We start from the raw sequence: 19,441 nt of genomic DNA, 5'->3' as shown, positions 1-19,441 counted from the left end.
TTTCGATTCTGGATGGACTCGACTCTCAGATGGCTGGAAGAACTGAGGCTGGGTTTCTATTCATGTAACTACTGCTTCTGCCTTACAGGATGCAAAATCTGTGATGAGCTCATGATCCTGAACGTCGGCTGAGCCTCTGCTCTTTCCACGACATATAAGAGTCAACCTGTCCCTAAACATCATCTAACCCAACAACGCATTCCATCAGAACAGCAATACCACAAATTTTCCAACACAAGCTATTCACCATGCACCTCCTCACATACATCACCCCCCCCCTCTCCCTCTTCCCTCTCATCAACGCACTGCCCAGTGCTACCGGCTGCACAACCGTCACCCCAGACATTGCCCGCGTCTCCGAAGCCCAGCCGGTAGCCTCCTACCTCCCCGGCTTCCGCATCTCCCAGCAAGCCGGCGGCACCAACAAAGAAGACATGTTCGTCGAATTCAACGTCACAGCCGGCAGCTGGGGCTGCTCGCTCTCCTACTCCTTCCCCGCCGGCACCCCCATCACGACGTCTGGGGCTGCCGCGCCCGTCGAGATCTTTGCGGTGAACGGTCCGCTGAGCCGGTCTCCTCGTGGCATCGACGTCTCCTGGGCGTATTGTCCGGCAACCGGAGCGTTGGTCGGGAGTACGACCTTTGAATCGGATCCCAACCAGGCGAAGACGAGGTTCGTTAATAGTTTCTCGTGCTCGGATAAGATGACGTATCGGTTGAGTGTTGCGGGGTGGTATAAGCAGGCGACTAGTGTCGAGTTTGCACAGGGTCCTGGGGTCGGATTAAGGATGAGCTATAACTGTTAGCTTGTGGGGAAGTGATGGAATTGAATTGTGGAGAGATCGTGAGGTTGTCCTTGGGATATGCCATTCTTCCAATAGTGAATATACTTGTTACGGCAACTGATAGTGCAACGAGATCATTTCTGGAATCTCAGAAGACAGCGGAAATTTCATTCCTAGCGTTTGGTAAATGTAGGACCTCCTCTAGAGACCAATTATGTATGTATCAAGCAATGTGCCTATAGTGAGGCATCTACCTGCGTAGATCTAGAGGTGTCACTTGTTCAATATAGTAAGCGTCTCAGCGTCCAAATCCCAGAGACCTAATCTCCTTCCTCGGCATCACCATCAGCCCGATTACCACTTTCTCTCCGTTGCGATTTGTCATGACAAAGTAGGGTCGCGCTGGTCAACGCTGTGCTTTCTTATCCCTTCAGGAGCATTTCATTTCAGATGCCGCGCTAGTTGTCCGCTGGTAGCTGAGATTTGACGGGAGAACGTGATACACACACCCCAATAAGCTATCCTGCATGGAAATACCGAGTGAGAGTGAAATACAGAGTATAGGCTGGTGTATTCCGTTGAAGTACTGTCTTCCCGCCCCAAATGAAACCAAAGTTGGCTACTTCTTCCGACGAGTAGACAAAAGACCTTGGTCAGAAATGTTGGTGGTTCTGGAACCTATTGGTAGATGTATGAAGCTTGTATTCCTATCTTGCCTGTGGTACCACAATATTCCCCTCCATGGAAAAGCGCAGCGTGTCAGTCGACGATCTCCATGAGCGAGCTGATGAAGTCCATCTGCTCCATCGCCCCCTTGCCCTTGCAGACTCATACATAATCCTCAACGCTTAAGTTGTATAGGACGATAGCACGATAGTGCGCGTCATCTCAACCTTGCGATCTTCCAAGCCATGCAGCCGCGACTCCAGATCGCCAATGGTGTCGACGGTCAGGGACCCCTTCAGAAAGTCAGAAGTGTGCAACGAACTGCTATGGAACAGCAGGTGACACACGGCTCTAGGGCATGACAGACAGGTCGTTGCAATGGTCGGATCGCAGGAATTCGGAACACTTCTTCCACATTAGTAATACTGATTGTCCGTATCTTTTCTCATCGTTCCCCAAGCGTGTTAGGTGCTCCGATTCTGCGATACGCTCTCCGTGCGTGATTGGCCATTTTGGAACAAGATCCCAGGGCAGAAGTGTCCTTTAGCTGCAAATACGGTCGGGGAGACCCAGTGGTGCTTTACAAACCTGTCAGCACAATATTCAGTGTACCTGATCTTGATGATTTACTAACCTTGTAATGTGCAGCCGCTCTTACAACCCACCAGCTGGAAAGGTAGCCAAACTGCCATCATACGTACACTGTTGTCTGTGCGCAAACCAAACATTCATCTTTGTTCACATAGACTGGTTGCACTGCTGCGTTCTTGCAGGCAGCAAAACGGACCCTGGACTCGGTGAAGAACGGGGGGCACGTAGAGCTCAACCGCCCGCAAGATAAGCTTCTTTTTCAAGCTTACCATGCTCGGCCACGACAGTATCGTCTGTCCCGTAGCCAGACACACCCCAGTCTAGGGAGCATATAGTGTGGCGATTCATCAAACTTTAGTATGCAGCCAGTGTTCTTTAGTGTCCTTGCAGATTGCGAGCATTGTAAATGATTCTAGCACACCCCTTTCCAGAAGATCTGGCGCAAGAAATATACCCAGAAAATGGCAGCTCTAGCTGGTTGAATTGGCCGTCAAGACAGGAAGAGAATTACAGGAGGTAGAAAAGAGAAGGGAGGAGATGGATATTATATTACTAAAGCATGTGAATGACATAAGGGCAACATATTCACTCAGGCATTCATTGTTCTGTAAGGGGACCCATTCAAAGGATGAGGCTGAGACAATAAAAGCAGATGATGAAAAGGAAAAGTGACCGATGTGAATGCGCCAATCGGCGGCTAGAACTGTGGTCTCAGAAACCATTGTTCCATTCTGGGAAAACGTGGCGCTATTCCCGTTCGCTTAACCAACTTCCATCCAATAAAGAACCAGACCATTTTTCATACGAGATGAACGCCAAGCTACGCAGATTAAGTAGCGTCCAGGGTTTGCGGCTCAGCAAGAATACTTAATCCCGACCATGGATACGCCAACCTCAGCTGGGAGGAGAATGCAAACATGTGTCTTCAAGACAGTGGCCTCCCACTATGGCACATTTTCTGCGCCTTACTCTGCTCATCAATCAGTGTGCTCTTCCAGCCAGCCGGCCATGTCTCATTTGTCGATGACTTGAAAGTCAACGCCGCATTTCTATCCCCCATCACAGCGGCTCTCTGGTTTCTGCGCACTGTATTCAGTGTTGTCGGGTGCAGGGTATCCGACTTGGCGGATTTTCCGGCAGCTCTATGGATCGCCTCGGAGAGGGAATTCCAGAGTCATGGTGGGCCCTACGTGATGAGCGCGCTCGGACGAGGGCCACGGAATATCTACGTTACTGCCCGATGGGTGTTTTTCGTCCTGATCACCCTCCCGCTTTACCTCAGTCTGGTCTACTTTGTTCAGGTCTGGTGGGCGACAACATGGGCAACCTGCCTGGTAACCAAATTCCTCTTGCTGGAACTCCTGACAAGATACTACCGCCCAGCGCGGAGAAGGGTGGTCGTACACACAACCTGGCCCGAAGTCCCGCTCATCACTTTGTCCGGCACGCGAATCCCTGCTGAGCCCAGCAAATCCGACCAGGACCCCGTCCAGGGGAAGGATGTCGTCGCAGAACAGAGCATCGACCCCAAAGACGCAAAGGCCCTTCTCCCCCTCTGCGCCCGCATCGAGAAGTTCTGCTCCATCATGACCCAGAGCCCCGACGAGGCAGAACGAAGCCGCATGACCCCAGCAAAAGACTTCTACCTCCGCAAAGTCATACACCACGAGTCTCTCGACCCCCGCCTCTGCTGCGCGCACACGCGTTGTCGTCTGTTCAAGCTCTTCCATATACTAGACAACGCACAGCCCTACCTGTCACTGACCCTCGAGGCTCTCGTCGTCTTGTACCTGGGCCACCAGAACCTACGCACGATCACCATTCTCGCCACGGGGTGGATCATGAGACCTCGCTGGGTGATGTTTGCCGTCTCCCTGGGGACGAGGGTTACTGTGGTGGTATTCCTCCCGATTCTTCTGGGGTCGGTGGGGATGGCCGTTCTGCGTGCGCGCGTCCCGCCGACGGAGGTGACGTTCTGCCGCCGCCTCTTGGAGTCTATTTGTTTGTTTATGCTGGGGGTTGCTTGTACGGTGTATTTCTTGGCGTTTGGGTATCCGCCTATTTCTCCGGTTACATTAGCGTGGGTGGGGGAGGTGATCGCTGCTCCAGTGATACTGGGAGTGGGGTTCACATTCTCTCGATGGATGGTGAGAGGGCCGCGGCGGGGTGTGGATGGGCCCTGGTCGACTGGGGAGGAATGGAGGACGATCAGCGATAAGAAGAAGGCTGCAGATGAGCCACCGCTGTTGGATCATCTGTTTGTGTTTGCTTGGACTGTGGTGTTTCTGATTCCTGCGGTTGTTGTGTGGGTTCTGATGAAGACGGTGTATTGTGCTGCGATAGCATCACAGGAAGCGGAGATTCAGAGGAGGTTTCAGGAATATTATGAACATCCAGGGATTTAGTAGTCCGATTGGCAGTTTGGCTCTTGGCTGATTAGATCATGTATATAAGCTATAGTTTCAACATGAGCATCAAACAGCGCAGAGGCTTGTTCTTGCCCGTCTTCTCCTCTACTCTGTCCAGCGTTTCCATCATCGTAGTGAACAGCTTCTCTAGCACCTCCAATGTATACGTCAGGCTCCCGCACTCTTTCATCTCGGCCAGAATATGTAGCTTGTCGGCATGCGACATCTGCGCCTTCTTGTCCTGTCTGTATATGATGTTGAATAGCTCGTCTGACTTGGAACTATGCTCGAGCAAGTGGAGGACTGGAAACGAGAACTTGCCCTCGTCTAGATCATCGCAGAATCCTTTCCTTGCGGTATACTGTTCCGAATTAGCTTTGGGGGATAAGTTGAGTTGAACGCCTCACCTCATCAGACGCGAGATTCTGATAGTCGTCGCGGATTTGATAATATCTCCCAATGAGGGTAATCAGATGTTCCAGGTCAGGGTCGACTTCAGTGCTTGTCAGAGAGCACAGGGCACGTAGTAACAGTCGAAAAAAGCCTCCGGTCTTATGATCGACCATTATGAAGTACTCATTGAAAGTCGGACGAGTCTTGTTGAACGTCCAGTTAAGATCTAGCGCCTGACCGCGAGCAAGGGTTTTGATTTCCTCTACAAAATAATCACATTAGCATCGAGTCGGACACGAAATGGAGAGATTTACCTAGTATTATTTTCAAACAATCAGGACCAAGATGCTTTAGAATACGGCCGACGACCTCCGCATGCAGAAACGTGGCGGTGTTGACAGTCTGACTGAGTCCGAATTCAAGATGGGCAGCGGGTCTACCACGCCGAAGTGTTGAACCATCTTCGATATCATCGAGTCTGCATCATTAGCGAGTTGGCTTATTCTGACTGGGTAGACATACAGCAGTGTTGAATTGAAAAGCATTACCGCGACCTCTTTCAGGACTGAAGCGATATCGTCTGGTACACTGAACCACACTCCTAGGCAATTGATGAATTTGACCAAGGTGTTCTTGCCAGGAAGAGCCTTTATATAGTTGAACGGAGCCATGCAAATCTGAAATATTAGCTATTGGTAGCAGATCAGGTGAAAAACTAACCTGGTCGGCATCGGCAACCTGAAAAGGTGCACAAACATCAACTTCCAAGACAGTGCCGTTTGCAACTTTGGGTCCCAGGCAACCTGCTTCATGACTCTCTCCATTCACAGTCTTTTCCTGACTCTCATCGAGTGCTGCTGGAGGCGGATGTCCTTCTAGTTTAAACACCGGGGCCCTTCGCGGTTGAAGCAGCCGAGCTCGATCCTCGACGGTGGTTATAAACCCATCGTCACTATATCTGGGAGTTTGAGCCTGCCAGTAATTTGCTCCGCCAATTGATAGAATGAAAAGTATGAGGTAAGACCGAAGATCATCCGACTTCGTTTCCGACGATTGTTCCCATTGTCTGTATTTCTCCATCAGGTTCTTTTCCGCGCCGAGTACCTCGCGCTTCAGGATATCTCCTGCTTCAAGCTCGGTATAGCCATACTCGGTCATCAGCAGTGCCATTGCATTGTGGACTGCATCAAGGCTTCCAGAACGAAAATGGTCGTCAAACTCTCTGTGAAAGCTGTAGTAGTCATTTGACAGGGATAGGCTCAAAACACCATAACCAATCATTTCCGACACGGCTTGCCTTTCGTCTTCTGTCACCCGCAGGCCCTGCATGTAAGCAACGAAGTCGTAGGTTTGTCTAATCCACATTAGCATCGAGTCAAACTCGTAAATAAGAGACATCGCTCACTTGGCAATGGAACTCGCGATCCGAGCTTTCTTGTACTCTTCAAACAACATGCCGGACTGGCTGCCCGTCGACTGCGCAGTAATCATATCTACCGAGGTTTTGAAGAACAGCGACCTTACATCTGGCGTGAAATCGGGTACATTATTCAACAACGAGTTAAATCGCTTGTTTATGTCATACTCGAACACTGGCGGTTGACCAAGTTTCCACATCGACAGGACGCCCAGAGTAAGATCAGCGAGGGTGTCATTTTTCTACTCGTCATCAGTGCCTGCCCCCTAAAGAAGGCACAGAATCTTACGCTTCGAGTATCAAGGGTATCAATCTCATCTATAAGACATAAGAACATGTGGCTCAATAAAAGGAAGCTTGATTACCATCATAATGAAATAGCACTTCGCACATCTCAGTCATCAGCGGGATCAACGCAGGCGGCAATTCGGGCGCAGCCCACGAGATTATATGACCTGTAGAAGCGATACATCCTCGAGAAAGAAGAGACTCTGGACTCTTGGACCAGCCTTGAGCGACTCTTTTGATTACGTCAAGCGACGTAGACGTGGCCGTTTCTTGGAATCGCGATTTGCGGTAGGGTAGGCTGTTGAAGAACAACGGGGGAAGTTGTTCGTTTGGATCTGCAGGATCTGAGTAGAGATAGTTGTATGAAAGGTTAGGAAAGTCGGACATGCTGGCTACAGGTATCAGTGATGCTTAGAATGGTAGATACGTGTTCCTGGTACTTTCAACGCGGGGGATTGGGCTTCTTATCAACTCCGTCCATCCTGAAAAAGCAATTCTGCGTCCCCATTCTGGCGGTTAACGATTGGCTGCTCCGACGTGTTGCGCAGAATATGCACGTTCCTCCAAGTTGCCCATTAGTATTCAGAAGTGATGGTGAAGAATAGCAAAATAGTCTGAACGCATTTTTGGCCGCTAGTGGTAGTATATTTCAATAGATGGTGATTATGGCTTGCTTGCGGGGCTTCTACTGGGCTTCAGGGGCCTTCGGGCGCAGATCAATCTGCAAGAGAAGATTTAGTACTTAGTTATGTCTACAAGTCAACCATTAAACCACTCAGCTATGAGCGATGAACGTGTCTAGACACCATTGTAATGTAGAGGGAATAATAGTTGTAGACTACAAACAAGTTACTAGGTACTAATCCAACATGGACTGAGTCTAGTCTATCCACCTGGTCTCCAGTGAACTGACCTTTAATCCTTAAATAAGGATAAAACACTGTATATAATGAAAAGAAGATGTCATCCTGCTCCTCATGCACTCAGGCAACTGATTGTTATAAGGCGTGATTAAGTTTGTCCGCAACCACAGACATGGCAGAGTCCCTCTCTCTTCATTATGGCCATTCTTCTCCCAGCGAATAAAAGCCTGTATTCAAAAGCGTTTATTATCATGATCCCATTCACTTTTCCGGCTATCTGGCATAGCTATAAAGTACCATGATGAATTGCCTGAAAACAAGTATGTCCTTCCTGAATCTCGATCTCTTGGGAAAAGCCCAGCAGAAAGGCACCATGCGTACGTCAACCCCCTTTACACAGAAAAGCGCAAAGCATACCTGGACGGGCTTTACAAACCTAGGAGCTTGTGTCGAATGTGGAAGATCCATACTTAAAATCCAGCATCTCTTGCTAGGTTCGGCATCAAGTGTCACAATCTCCTTCAAGAATCATCCTATGAGGAAGCGCCAAAGCCGTTCTTGCCTAAAACTAATCTTTCTTGCGCATCATGTCATGGTAATATCTTTCATGGCTGGGATGAAAGGCAGGGTTCTTCAGGCATACTTTGCTAACGACGGGCTGGTCATTTATAAGACCAGACTTCTATTTGTCGGAGTACACAATGCGGAAAGCTCAGCGCACTTCTGTCTCGAGTACATGGCGAGCGAGATCGTTGGGATACTGCAGTCTCGGAGACAACGTCAGTTTTTTGGCGACTACTCAGTTTGGTGAAGCCTGATGTAAGTAATTTACCTACGTAAGTATACCACCTATACTTTGCAACTACGACTGGAAATAGTACGCTGTATGTTGAGTTTGCTCCAGATAGTGAGAGATTTGCAGCAACCATGGCTCATTCAAGAATTAAACCTGGCCTTTAGAATGATGATCAGACTACTTTTGCTACTTCGTATTGTGCACTCCATATCCCCCTTCAGCCCATAGGCCTATAGCTAAAGCAGCTTGCTGGAAAGGCAATCATCATACTCAAGTGACTGTGATGGTCGTCTAGAATAGAACACAGTGTTATTGTCTTATTGTCTGTCTTTCTAAGTTGCTAGTGGTTAGAACGGATCTCTCTGTATATGTTGTACGCAGAAAAGTAGTTAACAGGGCAGATACTCCAAAATGGGGATATGATTCACATGTAAGATCTCCTCACCTTGCTCTCTAATGTCAGTGACGGGAGCAGGAGAGCCAATATAATTCTGCATTATATTGAAGAATTCCTGTTACTGGACGGACTCAAGAAACTGTTGTCCGCAAGACGAGGTTGGTCGGACAAGAATTTCCTTTTCGGGTGTGGTGTCGGAGTAAAATCGGACTCAGTTATGTACGATCCAATATACTAGGGTACTATGATCCTTCTTCACACCTCGTCCATCAGAAAGGCGATTGATTTCTCTTACTTTATAAATACTCATATCTAAAGTCTGGATTCCATGTATCGACGGAATGGAAAACCCACGTCGTGTGAGCCCTGTAGGATCTCTAAAACCCGCTGCGACCATGCACCGGTCTGCGGACGATGCAGGACTCGTGGCATTTCAGAAAAGGTAAACACCCTCATGATTATGAAAGTCGAACTCATGCTCTATAGTGCTTCTATCATCCAGCTCCGATGACTCGTCCTAAAACAAGATATCGGTACTACCTAGCAAAGGATGCTGGCCGACCTTCGAGGCGCGCATCGCCTGAGAAACAACCAAGAAATCAAATAACTATAGGAGAACAACGCCCGAGCCTCGAGGAAGAAGGTGCAAGTCCTGATCTGAGCCCGTCGGGATATGTCGGCTCTTCTAGCATCCTTTCTATATGTCCGAGATTCTCGCCTGTCATCTCTCGCAAACCAGCACATCCCCGGGACAAGGACCCTTGGCCATTCGATTTCGTGAAGCAACAATTCAGAAAACTGTTGGCTTCTTCGGGATGTGTAGAGCAACTCATATTTCAATACTACGATAGCGGTCGTTTTACCGTCATCCCGCGACCTTTGGTTCTTGACCCGATCTCCACGCTTCTTCGAGAGTTGAGTGCACACCAGAATGAAGAAGCACTTTTGGATAGCTATCTTGCAAATGCCAGACGAAATTTACACAAGAGATTTCCATCCCTCTCAGCTCATACAACGGTGACTGAATTCTTCGGATATTTCAATGCTGACAATTTTCGACTGGAGTTTGTTGGCCTCATATTTGCTCTCGCAGGGGTCTCCGTCTTTTACAGCCAGCAAAACTTCGCTGCAGAAATGTACGCTGCCAGCAAGGTCTGCATAGGAATCTGTGAGGAATACAATCAAGTGAACGATCTTACCGTTTGGTCGCGGTATATGAATTTTATTCTAGCATCGATTCTTTTTGGAGACGCAAGTATGGTCCTCACTCCCCTCGCCTTCCAGGCTTGGAAGTGCTCACAGCGTCGCAGGTAACATTTTATACCACCGAGCCAGTGAATTTACAGCCGAATTATTCGTCATGGGTTTCCATCGACTCATATCCTCGCCACCTGATGTTCCATTCTTCATCCTGGAGACTCGTAAGAGAATTTTTGCGTCGGCCGTGGCCAAGGACAAAAGCCTTTCTACTTTTCTTGGGAGGGCTCCACGGATAGATTGCGATTTTTGTGACTTGCGAACCCCGTTCGATCTAGACGATGAAGAGGTCTTGCTTGAGGGCAGCCGACTTGATACGGCTTTGCAAGCCCTTGATCGGGATGAGTGGAAGCGCCCTACCGGGGTGGATGAGCCCATCCGGCCAGCTAGTTTGATTCGACTTCGATATCACCAAGCTCACCTTCGCGAGAAGATTCTACGCCTGTCATTGGGGAACAGAACGAAGACTTTCTCGGAGACTCTCTCGTATGTCATGTTTTGCCATTCGTCATACCTACCTAACAGATATGCAGGACTTTGTACGGAGAGTATCAGGACGCGTGGTCAAAGATCCCACCGCATTATCGCTACAACAAAAGTGTCTGGGAAAAGTCGAACCCCCAATTATGCGTGGCACTTTTGATTGTTCATCTAGACTATCTTTACAGCGGTTTTTTGATAGAACGAATGCTCACTGAAGATGGTCAAATGACTAAGACCTGCCTCCTGGCAACATCAGCGAAGCTGCTTTCGGGCGTACTTGAGTTCGTCCAGCAGCAACATTGCTATCCTGAATTACGCGAGCGGTTTACATGGATGGTGTGTTCTCTCTGCGTATCTTGACCGCAAGCTAACCCGAGGTGCTAGTTCCTTTTCTACGGCCTTCCAGGAGCTGGGACCCTTGCCACCGAGCTTCATCATAGCACTCTTCGCGGAGTCCCATTACAGACCACTATTCCTTGCGCCAGTATCATCCGCGACTTGAGTGTATTACTAGCATGGTTCGAGCGCAAGTGTTTTCCCGATCGGCCTGACTTTCTCGTCTGCGTTCAGATTAGCAAAGTCATTGGTGCTCTTTTGGATGATACACTGAATAAGGGTCGACCTTCATCTCAGATGGCAATTCAACCGGGAAACCAGCAGCCAAATCAGCATCCGCCGTGTTTATCTCACCCTGGTCCTGCAAGCCACAGCCACCTTGGGATGGTTCAGCCGCTACCTGACGCAATGACAAGCCAAGACTTTCTTAACTGGTTTGACGATCTGGTGTGGGACGATCCCTCCATGAATTTTGACTCCGTCAGTTAGTAAACCTTCAGTGGGAATTTTTAGATTTATCTGAATATTGACGCTCTCAACTGTTCTATAATTAAATGTAAATCTGAAATGTGACATTGTAAGGGGGGATACTTAGCGATTACTTCCTGTGCCGTTCATGTCGGGCACCGCTTAGGGCTTGGTGACGTATACGCTAAATACTTTAGGCCCAGTCACCAACTCAATAACAACGGAAAATATATACCAGACACCGCTTAAATGCGGACAACTAATGCAGCTTGATATATCCCCGGGAGCAAGCGATGACTCGAAACACGAGGTCACCTGATAGTAGACATATAAGACTTCCCGTCATTGTCCAACCCCTCATTCTCCAAAACACACCCATCGCAAGTCTCTTGACCAAAATGTCGACTGCAACAAAGATTCTAACGGCACAATGCCACTGCAAAGCAGTGCACTTCAATATCAGCATCCCTGTAACATCCCTTCCCCTACCAGTCCACCTCTGCCACTGCAACATCTGCCGGCACCAACGTGGAACTCTCTGTGTCTTCCATGCCCCACTTCCCTCCGGCACAAGGCCAGATTTCATAGCACCATCGAGCATGGCAAATATGACTCCCTACATCCGGCCCGGGTCAGGAGCAAGGAGGTACTTCTGCAGTACGTGTGGTTGCCAAATCGGCGGTGGACTTATCGAATCTGGTGACTGGGTGATCGCAACGGCCATCTTCGACGCCAACCGCGATGATACGGGGATCTGGGATATCAAAAAACATATATACACCGAGCCTACGCTGGATGGAGGGTTAGCGGAGTGGTTACCACGGATTGGGGAGAAGGAGATGGCAGTGTCTAATCCTCCAGACGACACAATCGATTATCCACAAGAAATCGATGGAAAACTACTCGCGCAATGCGACTGCGGAGGAGTGTCGTTCCAATTCTCCCGCCCAACACAGGAAATCCTCGACGACCCAGAGATGAGACGTAAGTGGGTATCCCCCGTCGATGAGTCGAAATGGATCGCCTGTCTGGATGCCTGCGATACGTGCCGGCTTACAGACGGGGCTCATGTGATAGCCTGGACGTTCATCCCAAGGAAACTCATCACGCCGGAGATCCCGGATGATCTACTCATTGGTTCGTCCAAAGGCTATGTCTCCAGCAAAGGAGTGCGGAGGACGTTTTGCGGTACTTGCGGCGCAAAAGTCTTTTACAACTGCGAAGGACGGGAGGACATCGTGGACGTGGCGATAGGACTTCTTCACGCGCCTGAGGGTGCCAGAGCGGAGAACTGGCTGACGTGGAGGACGAAGCGGATGGCCTTCCCGGAGGATGGGATGCGGTATGATCCTGTGTTGACTGAGTCGCTTCGTCGAGGATTCGAGGAGTGGGGGAAGCGGAAGCATGGTGACTTGCTTGATATTACCATCCCATAGGACTGTAAACCGCAGAAGTGGGAGGTGTCAATATAAATGTGCTGAATAGACAAAGGACTGCCACTGGTCAGTCTCCCTCGACCTTCGTGGTACTTCCACCCTCCTGCTTCCCTCCTTCACCTACCCTTCTCTCCGCACAAGCTACATAACGTCTCATTGTTGGAAGTTAAACATCAGAGTACTGCTTAGCGGTCAACATCCTTAACCGCTGCGATCTGCAACTTGGGGTTCCCTTTTATAGCTCTTGGTCGACGGCTTGATAATAATGTGAATATATTCTCTCGCCACTACCGTTGATCATAACCTTGATCCTATGGCAGGTTGCATATCATTAAAAGGGCAAAAGTTTATTCTATCTAGAAAGAAACTTCGACTACAAAATATGGGAAATTTGGAAATGAAACTACTTTTGACACGATAGCAGTGAGGCGTCAGTGTCCTCTTGGCATTATTTAGGACGGCGAGCATTGTAGATATAGTGTAAAGTCAACCATAATATCCACTACTAGCTGAGAACGCAGAGAGAATAGAGAAGAGAAAGTGTTTTCATTCCTAAACTCTCAGAAAGTGAACAGCCTTGAGGATTTCAATGTATATATATTTGACAGAAGTGCGTTTGAAGCTTCTGTTCACAGGCCGGAGCCTATCAAGTATCTGTGCCGAGTGTCTCCAACGGTCCACGGAGGGAGAGTGCTCTGTCCGCAACGTTGGAGAAGACGATACGCTTGAAACAACAACGTCCAGCAACGAGTGTATGATTATTCTGGGTTTTTTCGTTAAGATATTGACAGGCTGCAATACCAACAGGCATCGGCGTTGGGCAGCGGGCTTGAGGAGAATAAAAAAGAGGGTGGAAATTGAACTAGAGAGTCAGTCTCCTTGATTCTCGGAGCTGTATTTGGCTTGGCACCATAGACAGTATTCTATAGTGTCAGTTTTTGCTCCTCTTACTATACTCCAAAGTTCGTATATCTATGTTCTTGCCAGGGTGGTACAACTGATGTTCTTAGGGCTTTGGATCATCACCTGAGTCAAGAAACCGATCGGCGATCACGGGTTTCATGTCATATGGAGTATCCTCCACATTCCATAAAAGTATCCATCCCCATTAGAGAGAACTTCAAAACTAAATCATAAAAGCTGTAATGATCTCCCTAACTCTGAGAGACTGATGATTAACAGATGCCGTTGCACATGCATACGTTCAGCGGTGGGTCCAAGGACAAAGTTCCATCAAGTGGGACTGGATTGTAGATCTTCATAACGGAATGGCCAACCATTGATTGTGGCCAGTCGTTATACGAGGTTTCAGTTTGTAGTTTGCCCCAGTTGACTCGTTTAGATTGCTGGAGCGAGATCTTTTAAGCAGGGTTTCGGTCGGTGGCCGATTGGCTTAGACTGCTGGTTTTGACTTTGTTAACTGATCATGTAGTTTGCCTTCCAGTTGGTGGAAGGAAATCATGTGCAATTAATATCGTCGTTATTTCATTATCTCACTCGACGCAGGGGAGGAAGATTCACTGAGGGCCTAGATATTTGTAGCTACATGTTGAGGCTAAGATTCGAATATACATTATCATCCCAAGATCTCCGATCATTAAATAGTATTAACAAAGGAAAACAGTAATTGAAATCAAGATAGTAGGACGATCATCTGCTGAATCGATTTGGCTTCCGTAAGGCTTGCTCTGGCTCTGCAGCTTCGTGCGTGATCTCAATAGTCGTTTCCTGATATACTCCGTGCGCCATATTGCCGAGCTCCATGTCCCCTTTCGGCACAATATCTTCCGTCGAGTCGCCTCGGTCATCGAGCACCGTATCGTTGATACCTTGCAAGCCACGGCGGAGGCGAGACTTGACCCGAGACTTCTTGCTGTCGGGACCCACAACGGTGGTGCTGATGTGCGTGTTGTACAGATTCGAGCCGGTGTGTTGTGCGTAGTAACGGTCCGACGTGCTGACCTCGGTGTCCATCAGCAGATGCCGGCGGGTCACTGTGTACACAATGACATCCACAAGTCCGGACAGAGCCATGAGGGCACCGGCGACGGCAAAGTATGCCTTGCTGGGAACGACATGTCTGGCCGAAGACATTCGCCCCGCAGCCAGAGGAAGGGAGAGGAGGACGTAGACCAGAGGATAGATAACCATGTACACGACGACTCGGTTCAATCGGTTGAGACTTTCCTTGTGGTTTTGTCGAAGGGCCGCTGCTTGTTTCATCTGACGCCGGAGGTAGAAAAACATGATGCCGTACAAAATGATGGTGCCGAATTCGGACAGGAAAATCCAGAAATAGTGTCCCCAGAGCCGCTCGGCTTGTGATTGTGGACTGAGCCAGCACTATATAGAGTCAGTACGTCCAATCTTCATTCATCGTCAGGTAGGCTCCGAGGAACTCACCCAGCCGGCTTCCGAAATCACAAAGGTCCTCGAGCCATACAACCCGACAGCAATCAATCCGAGCAGAATGATAAAAGCCCAGAGGGCAACGACACACCAGACAAACGTCTTGAAGGGCAATTGCCGCCCCCGTAGCACAACTGAACAAGTATGTATCGCAATGGCCAACACGAATAACCCACTTCCTGGATCTCCGGTCTGGATCCACCACCCTTGGAGAACGCATGCCGCACTCGGGTAGTTTACACCGCCACGGGCGACCCAATGCAGGCAGAGCAAGAACGCCGTTGCTTGTTGGATGTCGACGAGAAGGAGGTTATAGATGAGCACGACATATTGATTCTGCGCGAGAGGACGTTTATAGTAATGCTGCCAGAAAATGAATCGGTACGTTAGGAAGGAAATGAGCGAGAATGTAGCGATCCACGAGCAGAGAGCGACTGCTCCTATTGCAATGAAGCCCGCACGAAGGCTCCCCGTCAGAGGCTCGTCGGCGGCCGTTGGCGGCTGAACTCCATGAGAACGAGCAGTGAGGTATGCTTTGTCGCCATTTTCGCTTTGCAACAGTAGCAGCGTTCGAACCAAGCTAGTCATCCTCGTTTATCATCGCAGATAAAGGCTGATATGGGATGCGGTCGTTGAGAAAGATGCCAAACTGATTGAGTTGGCGAGGAGGTTCCTGATTCCTAGCATAACGGGTACTCCAGGCTCTAATATGGTATCTGTCCGACCCAAAGTCAAGGTGAAAGCTTTTATTACCTTGGCTTATGTCCAGCTAGCTAGACGTATGGGTCAAGGACGTGGGAGAACCAGAACCATGGTCTTGAAATTTCGTCCTCCGTCACTCTGTCCGATTCGCTAGACAAGCGGGAAGTGATGCTTTAAGGGATAGTCTAGTCTTGCCTATTTTCCAAAGCATCTTTCTATGGCCACATGGCAGGGAGTAGTTCCTAACCATACTAGGAGTCAGGACAATACGAGATCCGCAAGAGTGGCAATACGGCTCTGTTGGTCTCCACAGACGATCCACCAAACAGCGGTCTCGACCGACAACATTCCAGATGCAGTAGATATTAGACAGATAGTGCTATCCAACATGTACGAAATAAGAGCCGTCAAATTTTGCCGAGCTGTCTGGGCGCAAAACACGTGGAGTAAGGCTGGGGGTCAAAGCACACATTGACTTGCACCTAGGGTAAATTGAGCGTAAAGGATCTGTGAGCATGATGACTTTCTTGGTGAGCATAGGAGCAGATCTCGAGGCGGCGATCCGCTTTACCATGGGCTGGATCCAGCACAGTGGTAGTCTCATTGATCTGTAAAATAGTCCGTGGCTCTGTATGGTGCCAGGAGTAACATGAAAATCTCCCCGCGCTTGATGACGAGCAAAAGTCAAAACGGGAGATGGTACCTAGGTAATACCGATGCACGGTTTTCTAGCGAATCGGGTTGAGAATTGGAACCAACAGTCTGGAAGATCATATCGATCTGCATTACTATCGAACTGCAGAGATGATCTCTCGGCTCTTGTTTAACGTTCCCTGAGAAGCATTCAGGGACGTTCAAAGTCTACTTTTCGAGATCCTAAGGCCGCAAGGTTCGCTAGCATGGTGCTGGCAATGTGGAGTAATAGGTTGCCACTCCGTTCAAAACAGCTGTGCTGCAGTCATTTTTGGAGTTGCACAGGCCAATGAAGGGCAAAAGCTCCTTTAATCTCCAACATCGCGCAAGCACGCTTTTAGAAGCTGTCCTTCAAGAGAACGGAGACACTATCAGCAATAGAACTGGCAAGGCTAGGATATTCAATGAAGTTGCACTTGAGACAACCACCGGTTGATTCTGGCATGGAGCCGCTGGGCAGAGACGTAACTCATGAACAGAGACGAGAGGCAAGAGGTTCCACATACTCCATCGGGATAATGCAATCGAGATACCGATAGGGTAGATCGGGACAACTAGCGAATCCCCATCGCGCTATTACGCACTTCACTCCTGAAGCCTCTCCCTGAGGAATCGAAGTCATAGTCTGTGAAAGATCAACCATGCGTAAATTCACCAGTGCTGAAATGGAACCTACTCCGAAGCTCCAAAGGCTGTGGCTTAGAATTTAATGGTGTTTCCGTGGAATCCCAAGGTTAGGCTATCCAGCCAAGGCTCCGTCGAAAGCTTAAACCTGTATGCCCGATCCTCTCCCCTAAATTGTGTCAGGAGAACTTGCGCGTTTTCCATGGGAAAACAGCCTCAATTCCATGATTTGACCGAATACTGACGAGTGGCCGCATTTAATGTAAGCATCGCGGGAATTTCCAGTTGATCCATCGATCACATCTGGACGAGAAAACCTCTCGAACAGTGGCGCACTGGCTCAGTTGTGGCGGCTTGTAGGCTGGTGCTAGCGTCTCGCACACAAAAGAAATGTGCTTTTAGAGTTTGCCCGTTGAGATTTCGGATGATGACCTCGGTCCAAGGAAACCTCTCGAATGGATATCCCTTGATTCGGTCGGTAGATACCGTTTCCGCAATTTTAAGAGTAACCAAACTGTCTCTATCGACCTAGTTGAAGTGACCACTCAAATACTTGTTATATATCTGACGCACTCACAGTATGCATAACAAAGTACCTTATGACAATGTTTTTATTTTGGAATGCTTCTTGATGGTCCCTCCCATTCAGAAGCGAGCGGCCGGATACTACCGAATGATGAACCAATCTGACAGCTTCTAGTGCCTCATGCGTGGTCCAAAAATGATTGAGATCTTGACAGCTATTATCGATCATGAGATATTTCTTCGGTGGAGAATTGCCGATGCGTCTCAGAATTCAGATCCGCGATGCCAAGGGCTATCCTTGCATCGGGTTGCACATGTCTTGGGTCGGAATGTATATTTAGCAACAAGCATACCGGGCACACGTGAGACGATTTCCTGTTTTGTCACCTAAAGCCTCATCGAATGCTTATGGTCTGGCAGCTGGAAAAAGGTGTGGAATGCTCAGCCTTACATTAGCCAGATTTCCATTGCTCAAGGTTCGAACCTTCGATCCCATCGATCAATGTGGCGCCTGACGGACTGGGGGCCTTCTCAAGCGGTCAGTTCGTAGGCGTACAAGCAGGCCATAATTGTTATTGCTTGGCAATAATGCTCAGTCTAAGGCGTCTCGTTTCTAGAGACCATGATTCGTTCAGCGAAGTGGTGTCACCAACTCAGTGCACTTTCCCACAGTTGTGTACTTGCGGAGTATCACAAAAATATCCCAGAAGATCGACGGTGTCACCCGAGGCGGGTGGAAGTTGCTGGAAGAGTGTGAAGCTGTATGTCTCATCGCCGGGTGGACTCAACATCATCAGATGACCGAGCGTTACTCGAACGGGTGTCAGTCGCAGTCTTGGATCCCCGCATTTGGCTCTCCACCATCATCTGTAGTACCACTGTCGCGTCATAGCAACGATACGCACCATGTCGATCTCGGTTGCTTACTACTTTCCACGGCCAGCTGAGGGGGTGTCTCACTCATGTCGATATACGATTGATCCGGTTTCTGAGGATGGAGATTTAGGCCTACCCTTGGGTTGTGATGAATTCTTCCGGTGTCTCTCATCTTCAGCATGGCAAGACGCCTGATCGGGGTGTCGCCAGTCCAGTATTTGATATGCCTTTACTAATAATAGACAGTAGAGGAGGACATATTCAGCAAGAGAAGTAGTATATAAAGCTTCACGATCCCAGCTACCACAGCCTGGAAGATAGCAAGACCAAAGCATCCAACCACTCAAACTCAAGCTTCTCCATCAAAACAATTACTTTCACAAAGCCACTCGTCCTCACAAGATGAAGTTCACTACACCCATCTCTCTCCTCTCCCTCTTCCTCTCGTCCGCTCTCGCGGTCCCAACCCCAGAGACAAACGCCGCAGCTGCGACCTCCGTCTCCGTCTCCTACGACCAGGCCTACGACGTGGGCGGTACCTCCATGTCCACCGTCGCCTGCTCTGACGGTATCTACGGCCTCATGACCAAGTGGCCTACCTTCGGCAACGTCCCCGGCTTCCCTCGCATCGGCGGCGCCCCCACAATCCCCGGCTGGAACAGCCCCAATTGCGGCAAATGCTACAAGCTGCACTTTGCCGCGGGCAACATCGATAACACAATCTACATTACGGCGGTTGATGCCGCACCTGGCGGTTTCAACATTGGTCTGAATGCGATGAACCAGTTGACGAACGGATTGGCGACGCAGTTGGGTAGAGTGCAGGCAACGTATGAGGAGGCAGATGCATCCCTCTGTGCATAGATGGATCTTGGGGTGTAGCAAGGACAGAGACAGATCCGGTGATTTCTCACCAGTGCATGTGCATAACGGCTTGGCTTTCAAAAGCCTCTTTCGATCCTTAGACTTGTTGATTTATGTTTATATACAATCCTTTTAATGCCATCACAGTGAAGATTCATACAATC

The 19,441-nt window shown here is 49.0% G+C and overlaps 7 protein-coding genes across 7 annotated transcripts; 5 read left to right on the top strand and 2 right to left on the bottom strand.

Moving 5' to 3' along the window:
* Positions 1–248: 248 nt before the first annotated feature.
* Positions 249–806, top strand: Aud_001219 (uncharacterized protein; the record flags this gene model as incomplete). The annotated part of the gene is made up of 1 exon (XM_043286719.1): positions 249–806. The coding sequence occupies one exon, from the start codon at positions 249–251 to the stop codon at positions 804–806; it is 558 nt and encodes a 185-aa protein (XP_043142654.1).
* Positions 807–2,959: 2,153 nt separating this feature from the next.
* Positions 2,960–4,447, top strand: Aud_001218 (uncharacterized protein; the record flags this gene model as incomplete). Its single annotated transcript, XM_043286718.1, has 1 exon — positions 2,960–4,447. One exon carries the CDS (start codon positions 2,960–2,962, stop codon positions 4,445–4,447), a length of 1,488 nt encoding a protein of 495 aa, XP_043142653.1.
* A 49-nt stretch (positions 4,448–4,496) lies between these two features.
* Positions 4,497–6,631, bottom strand: Aud_001217 (polyprenyl synthetase family protein; the record flags this gene model as incomplete). The annotated part of the gene is made up of 7 exons (XM_043286717.1): positions 4,497–4,811; positions 4,858–5,105; positions 5,158–5,321; positions 5,366–5,520; positions 5,564–6,197; positions 6,249–6,502; positions 6,626–6,631. 7 exons carry the CDS (start codon positions 6,629–6,631, stop codon positions 4,497–4,499), a joined length of 1,776 nt encoding a protein of 591 aa, XP_043142652.1.
* A 2,480-nt stretch (positions 6,632–9,111) lies between these two features.
* On the top strand, positions 9,112–11,169 carry Aud_001216 (fungal specific transcription factor domain-containing protein; the record flags this gene model as incomplete). The annotated part of the gene is made up of 4 exons (XM_043286716.1): positions 9,112–9,859; positions 9,915–10,347; positions 10,395–10,680; positions 10,729–11,169. 4 exons carry the CDS (start codon positions 9,112–9,114, stop codon positions 11,167–11,169), a joined length of 1,908 nt encoding a protein of 635 aa, XP_043142651.1.
* A 377-nt stretch (positions 11,170–11,546) lies between these two features.
* On the top strand, positions 11,547–12,584 carry Aud_001215 (GFA family protein; the record flags this gene model as incomplete). Its single annotated transcript, XM_043286715.1, has 1 exon — positions 11,547–12,584. One exon carries the CDS (start codon positions 11,547–11,549, stop codon positions 12,582–12,584), a length of 1,038 nt encoding a protein of 345 aa, XP_043142650.1.
* Positions 12,585–14,234: 1,650 nt separating this feature from the next.
* Positions 14,235–15,581, bottom strand: gprD (the record flags this gene model as incomplete). The annotated part of the gene is made up of 2 exons (XM_043286714.1): positions 14,235–14,927; positions 14,988–15,581. The coding sequence occupies 2 exons, from the start codon at positions 15,579–15,581 to the stop codon at positions 14,235–14,237; spliced, it is 1,287 nt and encodes a 428-aa protein (XP_043142649.1).
* Positions 15,582–18,815: 3,234 nt separating this feature from the next.
* aspf13 (allergenic cerato-platanin Asp F13) lies at positions 18,816–19,277 on the top strand (the record flags this gene model as incomplete). Its single annotated transcript, XM_043286713.1, has 1 exon — positions 18,816–19,277. One exon carries the CDS (start codon positions 18,816–18,818, stop codon positions 19,275–19,277), a length of 462 nt encoding a protein of 153 aa, XP_043142648.1.
* Between the last annotated feature and the right edge of the window lie 164 nt (positions 19,278–19,441).

This window comes from Aspergillus udagawae (assembly GCF_001078395.1).
Source record: "Aspergillus udagawae IFM 46973 DNA, scaffold_1, whole genome shotgun sequence".
In the NCBI taxonomy this organism is placed as follows: domain Eukaryota; kingdom Fungi; phylum Ascomycota; class Eurotiomycetes; order Eurotiales; family Aspergillaceae; genus Aspergillus; species Aspergillus udagawae.
The sequence above is the reverse complement of the archived record's forward strand: the minus strand, read 5'-3'. Positions and strand labels throughout refer to the sequence as shown.